Source organism: Lagopus muta, chromosome 17 (genome assembly GCF_023343835.1).
Source record: "Lagopus muta isolate bLagMut1 chromosome 17, bLagMut1 primary, whole genome shotgun sequence".
NCBI lineage: Eukaryota > Metazoa > Chordata > Aves > Galliformes > Phasianidae > Lagopus > Lagopus muta.
In genome coordinates this window covers 1377734-1401799 of record NC_064449.1, presented here as the reverse complement: position 1 = coordinate 1401799, position 24066 = coordinate 1377734, and the positions used below count along the sequence as shown (strand labels likewise).

General features: G+C 53.7%; 1 protein-coding gene across 4 annotated transcripts in view; it reads left to right on the top strand.

The window, feature by feature from the left end:
* NOS1 (nitric oxide synthase 1) overlaps positions 1-24066 on the top strand; it is a 59018-nt gene that overhangs the window by 27272 nt on the left and 7680 nt on the right. For all 4 annotated transcript variants that reach the window (XM_048964222.1, XM_048964220.1, XM_048964219.1 and 1 more), the window contains exons 3-28: positions 2862-2994; positions 6822-6959; positions 7101-7246; positions 7520-7682; positions 8387-8478; positions 8647-8788; positions 9110-9249; positions 9613-9787; positions 9963-10064; positions 10947-11141; positions 11968-12053; positions 13954-14098; positions 14183-14287; positions 14670-14728; positions 16568-16684; positions 16793-16967; positions 17580-17718; positions 18704-18782; positions 19254-19447; positions 20051-20220; positions 20458-20668; positions 21357-21444; positions 21715-21836; positions 22162-22310; positions 22609-22803; positions 23234-23352. In XM_048964222.1, the coding sequence (XP_048820179.1) occupies positions 2862-2994; positions 6822-6959; positions 7101-7246; positions 7520-7682; positions 8387-8478; positions 8647-8788; positions 9110-9249; positions 9613-9787; positions 9963-10064; positions 10947-11141; positions 11968-12053; positions 13954-14098; positions 14183-14287; positions 14670-14728; positions 16568-16684; positions 16793-16967; positions 17580-17718; positions 18704-18782; positions 19254-19447; positions 20051-20220; positions 20458-20668; positions 21357-21444; positions 21715-21836; positions 22162-22310; positions 22609-22803; positions 23234-23352 (3579 nt within the window). The remainder of the gene's footprint in view (positions 1-2861; positions 2995-6821; positions 6960-7100; positions 7247-7519; positions 7683-8386; positions 8479-8646; positions 8789-9109; positions 9250-9612; positions 9788-9962; positions 10065-10946; positions 11142-11967; positions 12054-13953; positions 14099-14182; positions 14288-14669; positions 14729-16567; positions 16685-16792; positions 16968-17579; positions 17719-18703; positions 18783-19253; positions 19448-20050; positions 20221-20457; positions 20669-21356; positions 21445-21714; positions 21837-22161; positions 22311-22608; positions 22804-23233; positions 23353-24066) is intronic.

The window sequence follows — 24066 nt, the reverse complement described above, 5'->3', positions numbered from 1 at the left end:
AGTGTGCAGGTTTTGAGCGCGTTGGAAGCGCTGCCTGGAGGCTGGCACGGGTCTCCAGGCCAGGAGCATCCTGCGTGGGCAGCTCACCCCGGGGATGGGGCCAAGGGAGGAAAACAGCGGGTCTGAGAGACCCTGCTGCTGCCTGCACACAGGCAAGGAACGGGCAGGAAATATTTGCAAAATGAAGCTATTGATTTTTGTTTTATTTTCTTCCCCCCATCTGGGTTAGGACTGGAGCAAGGCTCTGAATGGGCTTTTCTCTCCTCGCTTCTGTCTCTGAAAGAGCCGGATACTTGTGGGCAAACCAACGAGGTCTGCTCTTGCTCAGCCAGGGCACAGCTGCTGTGCTGTGGGGCCAGCTCCAGCTCCAGCTTCAGCTAGTGATTTCGCTGCATCTCCTGCAATAGATCCCACCTTGTTGTGAGTGCAAGCCAAAACAGCAACTGCAACCTGGTGCTTGTCCCAGGTGCAAATGTGCAACAGGGCATGGAGCTCTGGGTGTCCAACCCCAATGCCTGCATGGATCGCACTGTGAGATGGTGCCTCTCATATTTTTTCTTCATCAAATCCACCCTGCTTCTGTCTACTCTCCCTTCCCAGGAGCAGTGGCACAGCTGCCTTGGGGGTGGTGGGGTCACCATCCCTGGAGGTGTTCAGTGTGGAGATGCAGCACTGAGGGACATGGTCAGTGGGCACAGTGGGGTTGGGTTGGATGTGGGGATCTTAGACATCTTTTCCCACCTGAATGATTCCATGATTCTAATGCACAGAGTGGCTGACTATGGCGATGACTTAATTTGAGCATCTGGCCATTCTCCGTGCCATTGGCACAGGTACCGGCCTGTGCCTGGAGGAGGACATGGAGGCTCATCGGCTACAAAGGGTGGTTTGTGCATGCTCATCGTTTGTTATGCTCACAGGCTATGCATCCATCAACCTTCATGCTCTCTGGTGTCTTGGGGCTCAGGGTAAGTGCAGGAATGTGCAGCTGTGGAAATGGGTATCTGTAGAATCACATAATCATAGAATTGTTTGAGTTGGAAGGGACCTTTAAGTGCCATCTAGTCCACCCCCCTGCAATGAACACAGACACTGGCATCTGATCAGGTGCTCACTGCCCCATCTAGCCTGACCTTGGGTATCTGCAGGGATGAGGCATCCATCACCTCCCTATATTCTCCAGGAGGTTTAACAGCCGGGATTGTTTTGTGGGAGAGCCAGATTTGATGGGAATTCATGATGCTGTCCTGCTGCTGGGAATTCCCTAGATAGAGGGCTGTGTCCAGTGACCCTGATGGGCTGGTAAAGCACAGAGTGTGTGGTTTGTGCTGGTCCCCAGCAGCATCAAGAATGGCCAATGACCTGCTCTAGGTTGGTCTCCAGTCTGGAAAAGCAATGATGCTTGTCCAGATGCGAAGCCTACAGCAAATTTCTTCTCACCACCTTTTTTTGGTGTTGGGAGGCACAAATTTGGGTACTTGATGACAAATTTGGCCTTGATGACACCTATACCCTTCTCATGCTCAGCACTGGCCATGCTCGCCCTAAGGCAGCCAATGTCTGGAAGGCATCCAGGAGCCTAGTGTGATATCTTGGCAGCTGAATGTTATGCTGTAAATGCAGAAAAACTGCTGAAAAGTTAGGGTGCAGGGAGGTAGCCTGTAAGTGTAGTGTTTTGCTTAAGCTTCACCCACGCTGAGGGCGAGGGAGGTCATGGGACTGGATTTGTCTGTGCGTACGTGTCTCCTCGAGATGGTGTCAAGAGCACCGTGCTGGTGTGAATCATGTCCTGAGCACCACGTCCTGCTTCGGTCGGTGCCAGAGCCTGCTGTTGTTAATGGGAAGGCTCGTTATGGACTTTAGAGACATCTGGAAGCTTTTTAAGGACTGACAGTGGGAGCACTACTACTGCCAGCGCTCGCTGCAAGTCGGGTTGTTGAGGAAGGGCAAAGCAGCACCACGCTGCGCTGGACCCATCCGTGGCCACGTGCAGCACAACCTATGGAGCTGAGAAGCTCCTGCCCAAGTGTGGCGTCACTGAGGCTGTCGGTGCTTTGTGGGCGATGCAGCCCGTGCACTCTGGGTCTCACATCTCCCAGACTCTGTTTGTTTTCCTCTGTTACATGGGTTCGTATGGTGGTGGTTTTCCATCCGCTGGTTGGATGGCATTTAGCAGCCTCACGAACGCCCTGCAGACGGTCCCCAGACAAAGCACGCAGGCAGACATGGTGCAGCGAGCTCCATCAGCCGTGCTGTGCAGACAGGGGCAGCAGCACCGGGGACGTCCCTGTCCCCAGACTTACAGATGTACGCCGCGTAGGCGGGCTGCCTGTTTGTTTGCACAGATCCACCCAGGTACAGCCACTCGCACCCGCCAGCGTTTGCAGCATCTGTAAAGGTCAGGAAGAGGAGAGAGCGCTGCCTCTCCCTCCTGGGAGCACCGACTTTTCCTTGGATTTTTTCTTTCCCTCCACTTATCAACACCAACCGCTGTCTGCGAACACATCTGATTTTGCTGCAAGGCTTTGTAGCTATAAATGTGCACAACTCTCCTGCCCCAAACTCTTTGTTTGCTCTCTTGCTTTTTTTTGAGAAGTCTCTCATGTAACCCCATTGGGGCTGTATGGGCACGCTGCACCAAGCACCAAGCAGGGTGCAGGTCTCCTGCAGTTGTGCTTTGGTTTACCTCGCAGAGGTGATTCATCTTCTTGGCCAAGGCAGAGCGTTCCTTCCACTCCCTCAGCACAACTTGTGAGTTTTGGCTCCTATACGAAGTTGTTCCATCAGAACCTGGAGCAATCACAGCCCAGACACTGCTGTCCATCCCCAGCCTGCTCACCCCACTGGTTTTAACCCTTCAGTTTCAGGGAAGGGGAGAACAAGTTGCAGACAGCCTTCCCAGCTCAGATGGAGAACGACCGTGTCTTCGGTGACCTGTGGGGGAAGAGCAATGCGCCTGTGGTCCTCAACAACCCCTACTCCGAGGCAGAGCAGGTAAGCACCCGCCTCTTGTGCTGCTTTGGGTGGGGATGGGTGGTGGAGCAGGGACCCTTCTGGCGGGCTCTCACCCCATGGATGGCCTTCAGGGACTGTTTGCGTTGTCCTGAGGATCTTTGGTCCTGAGAGCTGACAGTGTACTGAGCCCATGTGGTCCAGCAGCCAAATTCCCCATAGCTTGGGCAGGGGAAGGGTGCCCCTCATCCATAGAGCCACGGTGCAATGGGAGCATGGCCAGGACATGTCTCCCAAACCTCCTTTGGGACCATTGTCCCTTTCATAGCTAAAATGTTGAGCCTCACTGTTAAGGTCATTCTGATTTATATGACAGCAATTCAACACAGCACTTCAGATAATGTGTTGTACCGCACCTTTTCATCTCCTGACGCTGCACGGACATAAATTCTCAGGCTCCCTTGCCAGAAATGGATTAACTCCCACTTGTAGCAAAGCCAGGGAGAGGCAGAATTACCCCAGGGACAACGTGATGTGCGTGAGCATGGCACAGCCTGCGTGGTCAAGTGAGTGTCCCGCTGGGATTAACCAGCCGTGGGTCAGGACATGGGGACCGATCCAGGGATTGTGTGTTCTTGCCTGCCCTCTCCCTGTCAGGATGACATTGTGTTCTCCAAGGGAGGGAAACAAAGTGATTTCATGGTCACATGAAGATTTCTGAGAAAATCAGCATTCCTTCAGCTCAGGAACGCCCTCAGCAAATTCCTCTGGTGCCTCTTCCCAGCTCCAATGAGCTGCCATGCAATGCTCATAGGATTATACCATAGAACCAGAAAACATCCTGAGCTGGAAGGGACCCACAAGGATTACTGAATGCAGCTCCTGGCCTCATCTGCAACAACCCAAACCCAACCCTGTGGCTGAGAGTGGTGTCCCAGTGCTCCCTGAGCTCTGGCAGCTCAGGGCCGTGCCCACTGCCCTGGGGAGCTGTGCCATGCCCACCATGCAGAACCTCTCACTAACACTCAACCCACTCCCCATCGCCACCCTATGTTCTGCCACAGTGTCCCACGGATGGATGGATGGATGGATGGATGGATGGATGGATGGATGGACGGACAGACACCCTGGGAGCCCTGGTGTCCCCCATGCTCAGTGTGCAGGTCTCAGTGTCAGCTCCCAGGGACAGGTTACTGCTGTGCTCCCTTTCTGGAAACCACAACCACTCTGCCTCTTTCTCTAAGCTCCATGCGTGGATGTGTCTCTTACTATAAGCACTTTATAACCTTCTGTATTCAGAGCTTAATTCCTCTCCATGTTCAGGCTGCCAAAATCCCCAGACTTAAGCTGCTGTTAAACTCTTTATTTTCCTTCCCGCTCAACGTGCAGTGCTCTCTTTTGATCCCTCTCATCCCAGCACTGTTCTGGAGGCAGGGCTGCTTCTCGCTGCCAGAAGGGGCAGTGGGAACGTTGCTGAACTTCTCACATCAAGCCAAACCCCAGCTACGTCTAAGAGCTTTAAGGCAGGATTTGTTGGAGCTGCTCAGCCAGGTGGGCAGTGTTCACTGATGCTTGTAATAAGGTACTGAAAGGCAGCTGGGCATCCATCCCTTCTCCGGGTCTGAACTTTGGGTTTTCTTGCAAAACGACAACGTGTGCTGTGCTTGTTTCCCAAGAGCCCTAAGCCCTAGGGAGATGCACTGACTCCAGCAGGAGTGCTGTGCTGCAGCCATGCAGATTGAATTGTTGGAGCCCCAAGATGGCACAGGGGACGCACGCACAGGCTGCAAAGGAAGGGACCTGCACCAGCTCCGTGCCTGCGAGGATGATTAACAGCTCCATAACAACAAAGAGCACATTTTCAGCCAGTGGAGCTGATGCAGGCTAGGAGGAAATGCCCCAGCCCCACTCTCCCCAGGCAGCACCCAGTGTGTTCCTTCAGTTCTTAAGAGCTGCAGACAGCCTGTGAGCTGCACCCCCTGTCAGTGCCCAGGCTGCCCATGGAAGGTGCTGCATAATGTATGCTGCGACGCGTGCCTCACCGCCCCTCCTGAGTCACTGATATCACAGCTGCCTAATTAAAACATGACAGCATCACGCACAGCCTGCCTGGCAGAAGCTGGGGTAATATTTGACTCCAGCAGTGCCGCGCAGGGAAGGCATGGAATCCTTCCCCGGTCCTTCTGGGTGCTGCTCACTCTTCAGTGCTCTGTGCCGTGGTTGGAGGTGTGGTACCCCCACTGCCTGGGGCTTCAGCACACCCTGGGACTGCGGCCCACTTTCAGCAAGGATGCAAACCTTGCAGGTATCTGCAGGGGAAAGACAACAACAAAAGGGAGCTGTTTTGAGAGAGATTTAAGACAGAATAGGATAAATTAGAGTAGAATTGGGAAGAGTGGAGTAGAGTGGAATGGAATAGAACAGAATAAAATAGAACAGAATAGAACAGAATACCTGTTAGGCAGCCAATATCCACCAGCTTGGACTGTGTGCTTTCTTGCTCCAAGGTTGGGCTCAGTCTTACACCTGGGTTCACGGTGTGCTCTTGGGTACAACAGCATTGTTGTCATCCTTCTGCTTTCCCCCTGCTTTCCCCTGGGTCTGCTCATCAGCAGAGCAGCTTGTTCTGAAATAAGAGATTCCTCCACTGTGTGCTGGCTGTTCTTATCCTGGTCCTTTGGGGACCAGGGCTGTAACATTGGATTTACTGCTGCTGCTCCATGAGCCATGATTATGGCAAGAGCCCAGAGCTATGCTTCACTACAGAACCACCAACAAGGGGTGAAAATCTGAAGGCAATGCCACCTCTACACTTAAAACAAGCAAACCTTTCATGATGGATTAGAAAAAGAAACAAACTACAGAGTTCACAGAAGAAGGTTACATCAGAATGCAGCCCACAGACCTGTTCTGCAGGGATGCAAGCTTTCAAGTGGCACCAAATCCAAGCAGGATTTGGCCCTGCTGTGAGCTCAGGTTTTCCCTTGAAACCTCCATCAGCAGTCACTGAAGCACACTTGAATTTGAGATGTGATTCCCAGAAGAAGTGTCTCTATTTCCCAGGGCCGCTGTGGATCTCCCTGCCATGATACCCCAGCAGACACGGGCTGCTCTTCAAGTTTCCAAGTTCTTGGGGGAGCAGAGCTCGCATCACAAGTACTGCACATGAGACCTGAAAGCACGCACAAACACAAGTGCTAGCAAGCAGAAGGTGCAGCCAAAGCTCACTGCTGGCTAAGCCCCTTCCTTACGTTGGCATGTAATTGAGGACGTGCCGTGTGAGTGCGCCCTGACGCACAGCACTGAGGTGGGCTGGAGATCCAGAGCTGACACTGAAGTAATCCGACCATGCATAATTCAGCAGCCCTCCCACTCGCATAATGTATCCATCCTTATTTCTGCGTTCTTCCTGTGCTGATATCAAAGCAGATATCTCTCTGGCTTGCTCAGAGGCTGTTAGCTCTGTCTCAGAGGGCGCATATCTGTGAGGCTGAGCTTGGCACGTGCAGAACCTGAGCAGGTGATGCTCCTTAAGAAGATACATCTCGTACACTTCACAGAGGTATGTCCTCCACTGGGAAACTTGAACACAGTGTTCATCTCAGTCACTTCTGTTTTTTTAACTCTCCTCCTACAGGTCTGGCTGTCTGGTGAGCAGAGATGAATTCTCAATTGCATTGAGAGTTAGTTGCTCCATTGCAGATTCTCTAATGCTGCCAAATATTTGGATCGTTCACCTTTTCTCACTGCACCATCACCGAGATTTAAGCACAGGCATCCACTAACAAAAGACACTGCTTGTTGTCGTGGCTTTTCCTTGTATCCCACTGATGAACATTAACCTGTGCTTGGTCTTCTCCATTGCCCAGCCAGCACCATCGGGGCGGCAGTCCCCGACAAAGAGCGCAGCAAACGGCAGCCCCTCCAAATGCCCGCGGTTCGTCAAGATCAAGAACTGGGAGACGGGCTCCGTGCTCCACGACACTCTGCATCTCAAGACAGCAATGGTGAGTAGGGTACTTTTAGACACTGCCCCAAAGCTGTCTGAGCATAGATGAGTGGATCACAGTGCTCCAAAGATGGTTTTTTTTTTTGCTTGGAGATACAGAGCTGGATGTAACCATGCTTGCCTCCTTTTGTCCTGCCAGACCACCGCATGCACTGAGCAGATCTGCATGGGCTCTGTGATGACCCCCAGCCAGCACGTCCGCAAATCAGAAGACACCAGGCCAAAAGAGGAGGTGCTCCTCCTGGCTAAGGACTTCATTGATCAGTACTACTCCTCCATTAAGAGGTAAGTGCTGGCCAGAGGAGGGACTGCTCATGCTGACCTTTCACACTTGCAAGTCAATACAAAGACCGTAGTGCAGCTGTTTCTTCATGGAGTTGCATTCGTAGCACTTACTGTGTGCTTCCACACAGAGGACTGACCTCTTCCATTTGCATCTGGCCACCTTTTATCTGAAAGCACTCGTGTGCATATACATGCTCCTAAGAGGAGAGCAGCAGGACTCTGCCCTCCAACCAGGCTGGTGAATGCCATCTCCTCCATTCCCTGCCCACACAGATCTGGCTCCAAGGCCCACATGGAGAGGCTGGAGGAGGTGACCAAGGAGATTGAAGCCACCGACACCTACCAGCTGCGGGACACAGAGCTGATCTATGGTGCAAAGCATGCCTGGAGGAATGCAGCCCGCTGTGTGGGCAGGATTCAGTGGTCCAAGCTGCAGGTGAGCACCACGGCAGCACAGCCTGCAAAGGATTTACTGGGGTTTTGGAGAGGCGACTGGAAGCTGGCGCTCCGGAGAAGTGTACCTATGGTACAGAGGTGCCGTGGCAGAGATATGGCCTCCATGCCATTTAGACTAGCTGGAAGCCAGAGTAGGATCTGAGTTAGTGATCTCCAGTGGAATCTGGTGCCAGGGAGCTGGTGGGCTGCTTTGAAACCCAAAGCATAGATCAGATGTTTTTGAGGCTCAGCAACAGCTTAGCCTTCAGCTGTTTTTTTTTAGCATTTCTGAACCTTGGGGATCCATTTCTGTACGATGTTGGCTTCAAGTCTAGTGATGAGCCTCTGTTCTGTTTTCCTCACTCCCTCAGTGTCCCTCAGACCTCTCAATTTCAGCCTTGAGTCATGATCTACAAGAAAGAACAGAAACCAGAGCTGCAAGAGGATGAGCTGGGCTGAGAGCACTGCACTGAGGAAGCTTTTGCCTGAGCAGGAGATGAATCTCCTCTCCAAAGCAGGAGCATCTGGATCAGATATCCAGCTGTCATAAAAGGGGGGGGGGTCACATAATTATGGAGCTCTAGCTACCTAAGATATCAAAGTGGCCTCCAGGGTCTTCCCTGTACTGTTTCCTTCTGCCTGACTCTGCCCTAGGAGCTCAGCATGCATCCTGTACCACCACCACTATTGCTTGCACTCTTTCAGGTGTTTGACGCTCGAGACTGCACCACAGCCCATGGGATGTTCAATTATATCTGCAATCACATCAAATATGCCACCAACAAAGGGAACCTCAGGTGAGCCACCACTGGGTCACCATGGTTTCTGTGTTGGGATGCGTACCTGGAGAGCTACAGCCAGCACCTGTTCGGGGGAGCATGAGCGTGACCCGGTGTTAGGGAACTGATGATGCTCCCCATGCTGCAATCTCCTTGGTGCTCACGAGTGCTGCCTCTTCCTCACAGATCTGCAATCACCATCTTCCCACAGCGGACGGACAGCAAGCACGACTTCCGCATCTGGAACGCACAGCTCATCCGCTACGCTGGCTACAAGCAGCCCGACGGCACCATCCTGGGGGACCCTGCCAACGTGGAGCTCACAGAGGTACCAGTGCCATGGGGCACCAGATCCTCCACGTGGGGCACCAGGGGGCTGCTGGGGACACACAGCGGCTCTGGACATCCCAGGAAGGTGCTGGGTCTGCAGTGTGCATTAAACCCCCTCCAGTGCTTGGTGTGTCCTCCTCTAGTATTTTTCCAGGAATAAAAACGTTTCCAGGTATGGGTTGGTTGTGATAGGCAAACCCGTGGCATAGCTCACTTGGATGGACATCAGTGCTCAACCCTAAGGGTTGAGTCCCTGCTCACAGCACCCAAAAGGCAGATGGCATGCAGGAATTTCTGACCCTCTTTGTTTTGGTCATAGATCTGCATTCAGCAGGGGTGGAAGGCACCGTATGGCCGTTTCGATATTCTGCCTCTGCTTCTCCAAGCCAACGGCAACGACCCAGAGCTCTTTGAAATCCCCCCAGAGCTCGTGCTGGAAGTGCCCATCCGGCACCCCAAGTAAGTTAGAGGGGCTCAGCTTTTCTGGTTTCACCACTAACTATCTCCTGTGCTTGGCTTGCATCCTTGCATCTCCTTGCCGTGGCTTGGGTGCTTGACTACTCCCGCTTCCAGATCTTCCTTCCTCCCAGATGGAGGTGACCTGGAGACAGAAAGCAACTTGTGTTCTTGTCTCAGGGCTGGTTTCTCTTTGCTTGAAGTCTCCCAGAACTCACTTCACTGTGTAACAGTCCTAATGTCTTCCATAAGGTAGACACCTTCTCCAGGAAATGCATCCTTTAGCCCAGTGGTTGCTACCAAAGCCACCTCCTTGATTCCCCAGCCGAATGTTGCTGATTGCCTGACCCTGTCACATCCTGGCAGGTTCGAGTGGTTCAAGGACCTGGGCCTGAAGTGGTACGGTCTGCCTGCAGTGTCCAACATGCTCCTTGAGATCGGTGGCTTGGAGTTCTCCGCCTGCCCCTTCAGCGGCTGGTACATGGGCACAGAGATCGGGGTCCGGGATTACTGCGACAACTCCCGCTACAACATCCTGGAGGTAATCCCCTCCTCCAACAGACCAGATGCTCCTGGGTGTGAGGTCACTGGGGCACGGGGACAGTGCTCCTGAGCATCCCTTGTGGACAGCAGTTGGGTTCTTCCTCTCTGGGTCCTTGTCCCCAGGCAGAGATCCTCGCTCCTTGGCTCACCTCCTGTCATGCTTTTTTTTGCAGCAAGTGGCCAAGAAAATGAACCTGGACATGAGGAAAACCTCCTCGCTGTGGAAGGATCAGGCCCTGGTGGAGATCAACATCGCTGTGTTGTACAGCTTCCAGGTGCGGGCACAGCAGTGTTTGACAGGCCTGGGCTGGCCTGCAGGGATGCAGGGGTGAGGTGGGACATTACGGAGAGTCCTGCACAAGGACAGCAGCAGTTGATAAAACTCATCTGAAACTATGCTGTGCCTTCCTCATTTTGAGCTGTTCCAGGAGCCTGCAGTGAAATTTAATAATCTCTCTGCCCTGGATGTTGGAAAGAGCACTACCAGCACCTGAGCTTTGCTTATGCAGAGGGAGGGCCCTGAAGGGCAACATTCATCCCTTCTGTCCTGCTGGTGAGGCAAAATTAGGTCCAGATTCCCCCACACTTGCACTTACAGGTTGAGTAGCAAAACTGGTCCTTGGCCACTCAACTGCAGAGGGTGGGAGCCCCTCCTGGAGCTGGGTCAGAGCTGTGCCAGCAGTTCTGAGAGCTCTCTGGGGCGCAGGGTGATGCTCCAGCCTATTTTTCCCACGTTGGTTCTTGCGCAGTCTATGTCAAATAAGAGGAGGAGCACCCGTCCCCTAGCATGGCTGCTTATAAGGGATGAGGGCAGGATTGCCTGGTGTCTGCGCTCATTGGGAAGAGCAGGGTTAGCAGTCACCCCCACTGTCCTGCAAAACCATGGCAGTGAGCCTTTCTGGGTGGCTCCTGGATTCACCTTAGAAAAAAATGACTTCAGAAGCCAAAATGAACATTCTTCAGCTTTGAACTTCTGCTCAGTCATTGCTAGCATTGATCACTGGTAGCATTTCCATCCACTGCATGGAACACCTGATGCACACCCCAAGCTCCGCTCCTTGGCCTGAGTCCTTTTGCTGGGAACGGCTTCATTTGGCTCCCACCCTTTGGGTAACATTAACCTGTGTTTGTCTGCTCTGCTTTTACTCCCCCATCAGAGTGACAAGGTGACCATTGTGGACCACCACTCGGCCACCGAGTCCTTCATCAAGCACATGGAGAACGAGTACCGCTGCCGTGGGGGCTGTCCTGCTGACTGGGTGTGGATCGTGCCACCCATGTCTGGCAGCATCACCCCAGTTTTCCACCAGGAGATGCTCAACTACCGCCTCACACCCTCCTTTGAATACCAGGTACCTTCTGTGTAACCAAAGGAATAACCAGGAGTAGGGCGGGAGCCAGGGCACGGAAACTGGGGGATGCAGGAAGGAGAGAGATCCCACCCAGTCCCCTCACCAAGTTGTCCGTGCAGGCAGCAAAGCCCATGAATGAGTTGAAATGACCTCCCGTTTGCCTGAGGTCTCAGCAGGCTGAGCAGCAGTTTGCAGTGCTGCTGCTGGAGTATTTAACACTTCAGACCATGGGAAAAAAGGCCCCTAAGCAAATGCTCCCTCATTAGCCAACCATCTCTGCTTTGCTGGCTTTCACACAATGTGACCTTTAGTCAAGAGCCCTCAAGGAACAATCAGAAAACAGGAGCAGGCTGTTCATTTCTGTAAGCAATCCACCAGGAACTCCGATGATTCCTGGCCCTGATTACAGACAGCCGCCTGCGAGGGCACTGAATTAGCTTCTGTGCTCTTGTTCCTTGCTTCAGCTGCCTCCCCTTCCCAGAGGGCCTCTTAGAAAAAGAAACCTGTGGGCTGGGAAGGGGAAGGACGTGTTCACATTGCTTCTCCCCTCCTGGCCCTGCCTGCTCTGTCCTTGTGGTTGGTTACTGCTTGTCCCAGAGGTGGGAGGACACTTGGCCAGATGCTGTCAGGAGCCACCGAGGTTTTATTAAACTGTAATTTTCTGTGCCCCGGTGTCTCTGGGGAGCTGTACAAGTGATAAAGCTGGTTAACAGGCCAGCTGGTCCTCCCATTTCCAACTGGAGGAACTCAGTGCTCAATGCAGTGGGTACAGCACCTCTCCAAGCTCTGAGCACTGCCCACAGCTGCTGCTCTTTCTCCCTCCTAGCCTGACCCCTGGAACACCCACATCTGGAAGGGAGTCAATGGGACACCTACCAAGAAGAGGGCCATTGGCTTTAAGAAGTTGGCAAAGTAAGTACAGCAGGCAGTGAGTGCCTGGCACCGGTTCTGCTTTGGGGTAGCAAGCTGACGGGCTGGCAGTTCAGGTCCAGGCTGCTGAAGGGGGATGTCTGGAGAAGCAGGAGCCCTTCGAGAATCCATATAAACCTTCAGAAGGTGTGGCCAAGGGAATATTGGGTGTTCCATGCAGACTCTTCCCAAGCTGGTTCACCCTGCAGTACAGGCGTTCTTCAGTGCTCAGGAATGGCTTTAGCATATCCTGGGAGTCTATTACCTGCTCCTCCTTTCTCAGCCTCTCTGGGCCATGCAGACACAAATGAGCTGCCATTTGCGTCTGTATTTCTCCCACTACTAATTACTCAAGGAGCACTTGTCTCCAGCACAAGTCCAAAACTCTGAATGTCCCCATTGCAAGGAGCAGCGCAAGAGGACTTCCTATTCCTGAAGAGCCTTCCTGCAGGCAGCAATGGCTCAGGGCCAAGCTGAGATTTGCTCTCCACGGCTGGCTGACCCCCAGCAACGGGTCACACAAGTCCCTGTCCCCTGCCAAGGCTCCCAGCGGGGGTGCAGTGATGAAGCACCATTTGGACGCCTTGGCTGATCCTGGTCCAAATGCTTCCCCAGGGGCCAGCAAGGCTGGGGCTGCCCCGGTGCCCGTGGCCAAGCTGCCAGGTGGCCTCACGTTGTTCTCCCCACCCCTCGCTTTGCCTTGCCTCCGCTGTCGGTTTGTTCCCACTCTTCAGCTGTCGCCTCCCGGGAGCTGCTCTCCACGGCGCATCCATAACCATGATCAGCAGCTGATGAATGCACTCCTGGGGCTGACACTGGTGCCTGGGCCTGGGCTGCAGCCCGGGGCTGCCGGGAGAGCAGGAGATTAATTGAGCCATTGAGTCAGGAGAAGCAAAGCTTTTATGCGTGTGTGTACCGCTGATAAATGATTTTATAAAAATGTAAGCGTGGCAGGTAATTTAAAAAAAAATCCTCTCCATTGTTCCCAATGCGGGGGAGAGGACAGGGTGAGAAAGAATTATCTTTGCAATTCACCATTAATAGTGCCTGGATTGGAGCTAAGTGGTTGAACAAACAGCAGCCCCAGCCCCACCACCCAAACTCAGTGATTATGAGTGGCCCTACAATAACACACCGAGCTCAGTGCCCCAGTCTGCAGCCCCACAGTTTTCCCACGGCGTTCTCCCCTGCCCCTGTAATGCAGAAACTTGGAGCCAGTGTTCCTAGCGCTGCATCACCCCACCAGGACTGGCAATGCCGTGACCTCTCCAGCCCCTCTGTCCTGCTGTCAGAGCTGAGCCCACAGGCAAAACCAGAGCAAACGTACCCGGTCACGATGCAGCCACAGAAGGCAGCTGGCGAGACACAGCTCTGCCAACACAGGGACAAGTGTGTGGCCTCAGAGGGCTGCTCCACTGAGGTCATGGCATTGCTGGAACACAAAGCAAAGGGACTGCAGACAGCTCTGACCATCTCCATGGCTGGGGGCTGTGTGGAGCTCGGGTGCTTCTGCTGGGCAAGGGCACATCCCCCAGCCAGGTGGGATTTAGAGACATGTGAAGATGCTCCTCCATATCTTAGGCACTGCTTGCTCTCCAGCTGTTCCCTTTGAGGTTATCTTCCTACTGCTGCCCCTGAATCTTCTGCTTCTCCATCCCTCACAAAAAGCCCCTCCATCCTTCAGCTAGCATTGCCCATCCCAATGCTCCAGATCATTGCTCAAAGCCCCCCAAGATGAAGGCTCTTCCATAGCTCCCACTTGGCACAGAACAACAACAAAGTGTTGCTGTGTTTCTTAAGGCAGGTTGTTCGTTAGTAAGAAATAACGTGGTGTGAACAGCTTGGGCTAGAGGTGCCGACAAGGCAGCAAGCTCCCTCACCAGGATTTATTCTTGCTTCTCAGAGCTGTGAAGTTCTCAGCCAAGCTGATGGGACAAGCCATGGCCAAGAGGGTCAAAGCAACCATCCTGTATGCCACAGAGACGGGGAAGTCACAGGTCTACGCAAAAACCCTGTGTGAAATCTTCAAGCATGCGTTTGATGCCAAGGTGAGTGCCAGCCCCTGGCCCAGGGGGTGGTGGGTGCAATCAGAGAGGCTTTGGAGCTCCTGCTAACAGCTCTGTTGCTCTCAGGTGATGTCCATGGACGAGTATGACATCGTGCACCTAGAGCATGAAACCATGGTCCTGGTGGTCACAAGCACCTTTGGCAATGGAGACCCACCTGAAAATGGAGAGGTAGTATAGTGCAAGTCTGGAAATCCAGGAGGACGTGGGCAGGGTCCCATCCTGTGAGCTCATCCTGAACTCAGACAGCCCTCAAAAGCTCTGGGTGCAGTGCAGTTCTGTGCCTATGTCCCCTCCAAATAGGAATACCTGTGCATTCCTCAGTGAGAGGCAGCCTTGTTAAATTCATCCCATACAACTGATGCCACTGTAACTGCCGCCAGCCCATTTGCCAGGGTGCCATGACCTCATACATCCCATACAACAGCAGTACACCTGCTTGGAATGGCAGGCAGAGAGTGAGGATGCAGTCCATTGCTTTGTGGTTGCTGCTTTGTGTCCTGCACAGGGACTGGAAAAAGTTGATGGTCTTTTTCCTCTGTCTTCTCTGTAGAAATTTGGCTGTGCGCTCATGGAGATGAAGAATCCCAACTCCAACCTGGAGGAGAGAAAGTAAGATCACCTCAAATCCCTCTCTTCTCCCTCCATTTGCCTCCTCCTAGAACAGAGCGGGAAATCAGTCCAGGGCATTGGACGTGCCTGGAGAAATGGGAAGGAGCAGGGGAAGGTAGCAGGGAGGACAGAGCACAGGGTCCTCATGCTTGCAAGTTCCAGCTTGTGGTTGGGGTCTAGGAAATCTCTCTTTAGGGCTGGGTTGGTGCGGCATGGGGCTAGGTGAAGGCAGCAAGCCAAGCAGCTTCCAGGAGGATGACAGCTTCTGAGACCAGTGTTGGTTGTCCCAGTCAGCTCTAAACGAAATTTAAGGGACTGGCAGGAGGTTCTGAGAGCCGGAACAGCCTGTGGCTGGGTTATCTGACAGCAGAAGTGGTCAGAGCCCTGCAAACAGTGACCCATGAGGGCAGATTAAAAGGTGAGAGCTATTTCATCTGCAGGAGAGAGAAATGCAGCGCGGTAGCAGATTTCACATACGGGAAAGGTGACTGCAGAGGAATAAATTACTCCTGATGCCCCCCCCAGAATGGGCCAAGAGGTCATGGCTCCGGATGGCAGGAGATGCTGACGTTAAGCATGAAAAAAAGCTTTTGCAATAAGGAAAGACAGAAAAGGAGAGCATCCAGGGGCAGCAGAGGTTCTGTGGGAAGGGGTGGGGGAAGCAGCTCCTTGGGCTCCCAACTCCATGCAGGGGATGCTGAGAGCTCCCAGCAGATATCAGTGCCCTCTGAGCCATGCCCATACCTGCACCCAGATGGGGAACTGGGGCTTCATGTCTGTCCAAACCATCACATAACCCCAGATGGGGACAAGACTCAGGGGCAGGGCAGAAAAGTGACTCCATCCATCCGGAGCAAAACAGGTGAGCACGAGGAGCAGGGCAGAAGAGGCCTGGGCAGAAAGCAGGCGGTGGTGGAGCACAGGTGGAGCGGCGCTTTGCGACCCAGCGCTATTTTCCTTGGGGTTGTCTCCTCCGCGTGGCGTGCCGGGCGCCGGAGGTCTGCTGTGACTCATCCCCACACTACTGTTTCGTTGTTCAGGCAGTATATTTAGAAACTCTTGTGTAGAGCAATTTCTGAAGATGGTTCAATTCAGAAATACTTCTGCTGTTGTCAGATTTTTTTTCTGCGCTCCCCTTCCCCCTCCTCATCCCCTCCTCTCTCACTCCCCTTTTTTCACTTCCTATGAATGGAAAAACCTTCAGAATACTTGCTCAGGCACGTGCCTGACCTTGTGCACAGGCAGGGAAGGGCAGGTAAAGCCAAGGGTTTGTCAGCTCAGCATGGCTGGTGGGAATGTGGCGGCCAGCATGTGGGTCAGCCCATGGGAGGTGACCAGAGGACCCCATGGAGCACAGAATCATAGAACTGTGGAATCAGTAAGGTTGGAAAAGACCTCTAAGACCATTAAGTCCAAAGGTTCAGCTGGTCCATGTCCACAAACCATGTCCCTAAAAACTTGCAGGTATAGCACTGAGGGACATGGCTTAGAGGGCATGATGGGGATGGGTCAGCTGTTGAACTTGGTGGTCTTAGAGGTCTTTTCCAACCTCAGCGATTCCACTATTCTGTGATTCTATGATCCTTGAACACCTCCAGGGCTGGTGTCTCCACCACCTCCCTGGACAAAGAGTAGCTCTAGTTGAGGATATGCATTGTATGGGGTGCTCTGGCTCACTCTTAGCAGGGTAGGTATTTCTCTACTGCCTGCTTATGAAATGTTGAGCATCAAGCTTCAGCCTGCTCTGCTTTTGTCCCCCCTGGAGCCCAGTCCTATTCAAGCAATGGGATTTGTCTCACCTGTCACCACTGCAACGCTCTCTGCCACTGCTCTTTACAGGAGCTACAAGGTCCGTTTCAACAGTGTCTCCTCCTACTCGGATGCACGGAAGTCCTCAAGTGATGGCCCTGACTCCAGGGACAACTTTGAAAGTACAGGACCCCTAGCTAATGTCAGGTAAACAGAATGGGGAAGGAAGGTGGTGAGTCCTGCATGTCCCTGGAGCAGGGTGGGCAGATGCCATTGTCCCCACGCTGCAGCCACAGCCGTGTCCTCTCTCTGCAGGTTCTCTGTGTTTGGGCTGGGTTCACGAGCATACCCCCACTTCTGTGCCTTTGCACGGGCAGTGGATACCTTGCTGGAGGAGCTGGGCGGGGAGCGGATCCTGCGCATGGGAGAGGGGGACGAGCTCTGTGGCCAGGAGGAGTCCTTCCGCACCTGGGCCAAGAAAGTCTTCAAGGTAACCTGCCTCCCCAGTGTGGTGAAGTGCACGGGGCCAGTACTTGCACAGCTGATGGTTAGAGCTGGATTGAAGCCTTCTCTCCTTCCCTACACTTGGAAGCCCAAGAGGGACACTGGCCATCATTATTGAGATTCTCCAAACTTAGACGTTTCGTGGAGAGGGCGCCCCAACTCATGCCGATCTCTTTAGCAGAGTCTGTTGTAATGGGACAAGGGGAAATGGTTCCAAACTAAAAAAGGGGAGATTTAGACTGGATATAAGGGAAATTTTTTTTACACTCAGGGTGGTGAGGCACTGGCACACGTTGCCCAGAGAGGTGGTGGACAGCCCATCCCTGCAGACACCCAAGGTCAAGCTGGACAGGGCTCTGAACATCCTGGTGGAGCTGTGGGTGTCCCTGTTCATTGCAGAGAAGTTGAACCAGATGGCCTTTAAGGGTCCCTTCCAACTCAAATGACTCTATGCTCATGGCCACTGGTACAGCCCTACACCTCTAGGGCCTTCATCCCCACGTGTCATCTGTGGTCGGGGTGGGTCAAGGGGCTCTTGGGGCTCAGTAGGGCACTGCAGGAGGCAGGGGGGCTGCTGTGAGCCTGGTGCGTGCTGTAGGCAGCGTGCGATGTCTTCTGCGTGGGAGATGATGTCAACATCGAGAAGGCCAACAACTCCCTCATCAGCAATGACCGGAGCTGGAAGAGGAGCAAGTTCCGTCTCACCTACGTGGCTGAGGCCCCGGAGCTCACACAAGGTGCAAAGATGGGGTGACCCAGGGGGTCTGGGGCAGGCAGAGGGGGAGATGTACTGGGAGCAGTGGGGGCAAAGGACCAAATCTTTTTACTCATTCCCTGCCTTCCTATGTTACATTCCCATTGTTTCAGTCTTGCTTTCTCCCCAACCTGTTGTGGTTTAGCCTGGCATAGTGATGCACAAAGTAATTGCTCACCACCTGCCAACTGATGCTCAGCCGGTCCCTGAGCAGTGGCTGCTCCCCTGGCCAACTCCCCTTCATTACAGTTTTTCATATGATGGCATATGGTACAGAATATGGAATTTGGCCAGTTTGGGTCAGCTGTCCCAGTTTTGTCCCATCCCAGCTTCTTTGCCCCCCAGCCCCTCGCTGGCAGGGCAGTGTGAGAAGCTGAAACGTCCTTGGCTCTGTGCAGCCCTGCTCTGCAGCAGCTACAACATCAGTGTGTTATCAATGTTGCTTTCTCCTAAATCCAAAATATAGAATCATACCAGACACTACGAAGAAAATCAGCTCTGTCTCAGCTGAAACGAGGACACCCTCAAACACTCAACGATGAATTTGTGATGACCTCAGTCCCCTCTGGTTGTTCCTTGCCTGTTTTTGCAACAGGGATGTTGAGCTCTGAGCTTCTCTCCCTCCTCCTGACCCCTTTTTGTGAAGCACAGAGCTGGAAAGCTGGGAACCTTCCAAGCTGGCCTTGTCCAAATGCCGCTCATCCGAGCATTGCGGTGCAATGGCAGGGCCAGCCCACCGACACCTGGCCCCTCAGCATGGCTCCTGCAGCTGATGCTCTGCCGCACTGCCCTGGCGCTTCCCAATTCAGCCACCTTGCTGCTGGCACCGGTAGCCAGGTCCTGTCCCCACACCTTGTGCAGGTGGTGGCTGAGCCCTCCCTGGTCCTCCGCAGAAGGGACACGTGCTGCGTCCTCCCCAAGGCTCCGATGCTCTGCTGTGTCTTTTCATGGGCTCTTCTCCTCTGCAGGGCTGTACAGCATCCACAAAAAGCGTGTCTACGCAGCCCGGCTGATCACACGCCAAAACCTGCAGAGCCCTAAGTCCAGGTAGGAAACGTGAGCATCCCAGGATTGCTGGAACCAAATGTGCTCACAAGGCACCCAAGCACCTGTACGTGTGGTGCTGCATGCATCCCTGACCCCAGATGTCCCGTTGACACTACATTTGTGCAGATCATGGCCGTGTGAGCCTGAGAAAGGGTATGTCCTGCTTTCAGCCACCTTGTAGTCTCCTGCCTGAGAATGGAACAGGCTGACCAGAGCTGTGGGTGCTCACAACCCTGGTGGTGCTCCAGGCCATGGATGGGGCCCTGGGCAGACTGAGCTGGTGGAAGCAATCATCCCAGGGCAGGGGTTGGGGTTGGGTGATCTTTAGTGTCCCATCCAACCCAGTCATTCTATGATTCTATGAAGGCAGGTTGCTATGGTGCCCAGCACCACATCTGTCAAGGATGTCACTCAGCAGCTCCTTGTTGTTCTCCCCCAAACACCATCCTGCTTTGTCTCCTTTCTCTGCAGTCGGTCGACCATTTTCCTGCGTCTCCACACCAATGGCCACCAGGAGCTGCAGTACCTGCCTGGGGACCACTTGGGTGTCTTTCCAGGGAACCACGAGGAGCTGGTCAATGCCCTGATTGACAGGCTTGAGGATGCTCCTCCGGCCAACCAGCTGGTGAAGGTGGAGCTCCTGGAGGAGAGGAGCACAGCTCTAGGTAAGCACATCCCTAGTCCCTACATAGAGGTGGATTCCCCCCTACTCATCCCTCACTTTGGTCCCTGTAGCTCCTCGAGGAGGTAGGTAGCCTCGAGGAGGAATTTTGCCATCTCATTGCATTTATCTGGATTGGGAACACCTCCTTCCATCTTCTGCTGCCCAGAGTCATTCCTCCTTCTTTCTTTATGGGGCAAAGAAAGGGTTTGAAGGCTGAGCAGGGACCACAGAGAAGAGGTTTCCTTGTTCTCCAGACCAATTAAAGGTGCTAATATTCTTATAGAAGAAGCAGAGATATTCTGAGATATTCTGGGAACGAGCCCAGTGCCCTACTGCCATGCACAGTGTGAGAGGAGATGGAAAATAGCATGCACTCAGAGTGACCAAAGCTGAAGGTGCTGCACTATCAGATCCCGTATTTGTACTCACAGCACAGCATCTCACTTGTAGCACGAAGATATCTCTGACACTTCTTTCTGGCTCTTCATCACTCACTGTCTCAGAGCTGAGCAGGGGGGAACGAAAGCAAGGATTTATCCCCCCTGGCTCTGCTGACCCGTGCAGCTCAGCTGACCCATGGTTGTGCTGGATTCCCTCCTGGCAGGCGTCATCAGTAACTGGACAGACGAGAACCGCATCCCACCATGCACCATCTTCCAGGCTTTTAAATACTATCTGGACATCACCACCCCTCCCACCCCGCTGCTGCTGCAGCAGTTTGCTTTGTTGGCCACCAGTGACAAGGAGAAGAAACGTCTGCAGGTCCTTAGCAAGGTAAAAACTCAAATCCCAGTTGCAGGGGCTCGCGGGGGTTGTTTCACTTCTGGAGCAGACTTCCTTCATTTTTACACGTGGCAGTCCCACAATTAATTAATGACACCCCAGGGTGCAGACCTTCCTCTTCAGCATCAGCCTGTTTAGTAGCCCAGTCCTTCAGCTCCAGATAAAATAAATTTCTGGGCACACAGAGGCCGATGCTGCAGCCCACCCTCCCTCTCAACCTGGCTGCAGGGCTTGCAGGAGTACGAGGAGTGGAAGTGGTCCAAGAACCCCACGGTGGTGGAAGTGCTGGAGGAATTCCCCTCGGTGCAGATGCCCTCCACACTGCTGCTCACACAGCTGCCCCTGCTGCAGCCCCGCTACTACTCCATCAGCTCCTCCCCGGAGATGTACCCTGGAGAGGTCCATCTCACCGTGGCCGTGGTCTCCTACCGCACTAGAGGTACCAAGCTGAGGCGGGGGACAGAGGAGGTGGGCTTGGAGTGGGGAGTAGGGGAAAAACATCAGCACATGGGCAAATCCATAAGGGCTTTGACTGAGAGATGTTATGTAGAAGCCTTTCTACCTGTTGCAGCAGTTAGATGCCTTCAGCCCATGCTACTGCTGTCACACAGCACAGAGCAGGGCCATCCACCTAAGGGCAGCCTGGAAGACTTGGCCCAGACCAACCAGTAACTCCATGTAGGACTATTCCATTGCCCATACCAAAGTCCACAGAGCAACTAACAGCCAGATTTTGGTACCAGTGGAAGCAATGATGTCTCTCAGCAGCCCTGTTTGTGGTGTGCGTGGGTAGAGCCCATTGATGCCACCATGGAACGTGGGAGAATATGCTGGCCATTTACTTTGGATTGCCAAGGACAGAACTGAGGGCTTCCAAGGTATCATGAAAGTCCAGCTATCCAGGTCTGGGGGAGATTGGGATCCAAGTGCCAACCCCCTCCCAAAGGCATGGGGATGGATCAGAGATGCTGACAGACAGTAGGTGTGCAGGAGGAAACGTAGCAGATCAGAGATACAGACGGGCAGTAGGGTTCAGGAGGAAACGTAGCAGGGAGAGTTTCAGAAAGGAAAGAGACTTCAGTACTGGCTGGTGTGCTAAGTGCGGCCCTTCCTCTCCTTCCTCCTAGATGGAGAAGGCCCCATCCATCATGGAGTCTGCTCCTCCTGGCTCAATAGGATCCAGAGTGACGAGGTTGTGCCCTGCTTTGTAAGAGGGTGAGTGGATGGGAGAAGGGGGTGAAGGATGGGGCAAGACCCTTGCAGAAGGAGCTCTTTCCCCCTGGTCCTTCTTTGCAAAGCATCAAGGGAGCAGAGAAAGCAGGGCTGGCTTTGTGAACAGATGGGTCCCTCTTGCGTGTTCTCTTCTGCACTAAAATGCCACTTTTAAAGATTTCAATCCCTGCTTCTCTGAACAATGTCTCGGCTAGCAGAGGCAAGGCAGGAAGCATCATGCCTGGCTTTAACTGATGTCTTCAACACATGCAGGGCTCCTGGGTTCCACCTGCCCCAGGACCCTCAGGTGCCCTGCATCCTCATTGGCCCCGGCACTGGCATTGCCCCATTCCGGAGCTTCTGGCAGCAGCGGCTCTTTGAAATACAGCACAAAGGTGAGCTGACACTTCTTCCTCCTGCTCCTCACCCCAAGCAACACTCATAATCCTGGGCTGGCTGGGGCCCTGAGCTGGCCCAGACCTCCTTAAAGGGGCTGCAGACTTGGAACGCAGCTCAAACTCCCTAACAATCTTCCTATAAAACTCAAAGTTTTTATGGTTCTATGTACTGTAGCGTTGGGCTGGTTTGTTGTTTTCTTAAGGGCATTTTGGCCCTGGTGGGCTCCTCGCATGGGCTGCTGGGGTGGCTGGCAGTGATGCAGTTTGCAGAAAGGGATGCTGCTGGTCTGCAGGCTGATGGCTTCCCCCCATCTCTCCCCAGGCCTGAAGCCCTGTCCTATGGTTCTGGTGTTTGGGTGCCGGCAGTCCAGGATCGATCACATCTACAAAGAGGAGACGCTGTTTGCCAAAACCCAAGGTGTCTTCAGAGAGCTGTACACAGCCTACTCCCGGGAACCGGACAAACCAAAGGTGCTGGTGGGTGCTGGGGCTGTGGGTGGGGATCCTCAGCACAACACCGCATCCTCCCCACTGCAACCCCATGCCAAGGGCAGCAGGACAGTGTCAGCCAGCAAGGCGATCCAGAACCAGCAGAAAAAAGTGCCAAATGAAGCTTTGCTACTCACCCATCTCCTTTCTACCTCTTTCAGGGGTGCAGCAAGGCACTGTTTGCTCTCCACAAGAGGCACTGGAGGCAGCTGGGCCTCCCAGAGCATGAGGGTGAAGGGGGCTGAGAAGCTGAAATTAACTCTGCTCCCCCCTCCTGCAGAAATACGTGCAGGACGTGTTACAGGAGCAGCTGGCCCAAACGGTGTACAAAGCGCTGAAGGAGCAGGGAGGCCACATCTACGTCTGTGGGGATGTCACCATGGCTGGGGACGTCCTCAAGACCGTTCAGCGCATCGTGAGGCAGCAGGGCCAGCTGTCGGTGGAGGAGGCAGGCGCTTTCATCAGCAAGCTGCGGGTGAGTGGTGTCCATGCTCTGCACAAGATCCTGCTCCAGGCATTGCACCTGGTGCCTCATCCTGCAAAGGGGAAGCAGTGAGGTGATGAGCAGCTCCTCCCCATGAGATCTTCAGGGCAACCTTCCTGGGCCCATTCACCACACTGAGTGCCTGCTGTCCCTCTGTCACCGCAGCAAGATAAAAGCACAGGCTGCGGGTCCCCTGCTTGTCTCTCCCACATCAGGGCTGCCCTATGCAGCATGACCTTGGGAAGGTTGTGTCTCTGCCCCTCTGCCCTCCCTGCCCCTTCAGCTCTTGTCACCGGCCCCACAACATTTGGTGTGTAGTGGGGACCTGCCCACAGCCCCACAGCCTTCTGTGACATAGCAGCACCGACCATTTGTAAACCCTTCCCTTTCCCCCCTGTTCCTCTCCCATCCTCACTCTCAGGATGACAGCCGGTACCACGAGGATATTTTTGGAGTCACCCTGCGCACGTACGAAGTGACTAACCGCCTTAGATCTGAGTCTATTGCATTCATCGAGGAGAGCAAAAAAGACACGGATGAGTGAGTTGACATGTTTATTTTAACCCTTGCTCTGGTCCCCAAGTGTGCAGGCTGTGGGATGGGAAAGGAAGTTTAACTTCTGCACATCTCTAGCCCTAAAGAATGGCTGGAAAAAGACATTTCACTTCTGCATGTGTCGCAGAGACTGCTGCATGGCCATCTCTGTGATAGCAGAGAGAATGCAGGCAGCTGCTACCCATGCTGGGGGGTACCCATGTTGGAGCTCCAATTGGGAAAGATTTGGAGGCTTTTCTGTCTTTCCACTCTGGAGAAAACAAGCAAAAGAAGTCAAAATTGGTGCCATGAGGTATCTGTGCTCTGTGACATCCTACCATGCGCTCAGCTCTGTGCTGAGGGACTCTTCCCTTAGTGTGCAGGTTTATTTAGGATGAGGGATGTGCACGGATCTCACTCCTCATCCTGGCTTTTGTCCTGGCGTGCAGTTCTGGCTTCCCAACTTCTGTGGTACTTGGGAGGAACTCTGCCCCAATGCCCAGGGTCTGCACTGTGTAAGGAGAGCCGCCAGTTCCCATCTGTAGGGAGGGTTAACGAGTGCCCACCTCACCCAGCTGCCACAGCCCTGTGCATATCTGCAACAGTAAGCAGTCCTCTGGAGGGACCTATGGGAAGATCACTGCCTTTCCCTGGCCGTACTGCAGATGCCCTGTGGGGAGGTACACAGGAGAGCACAGTACTCCTGTTTCCAAAGAGACC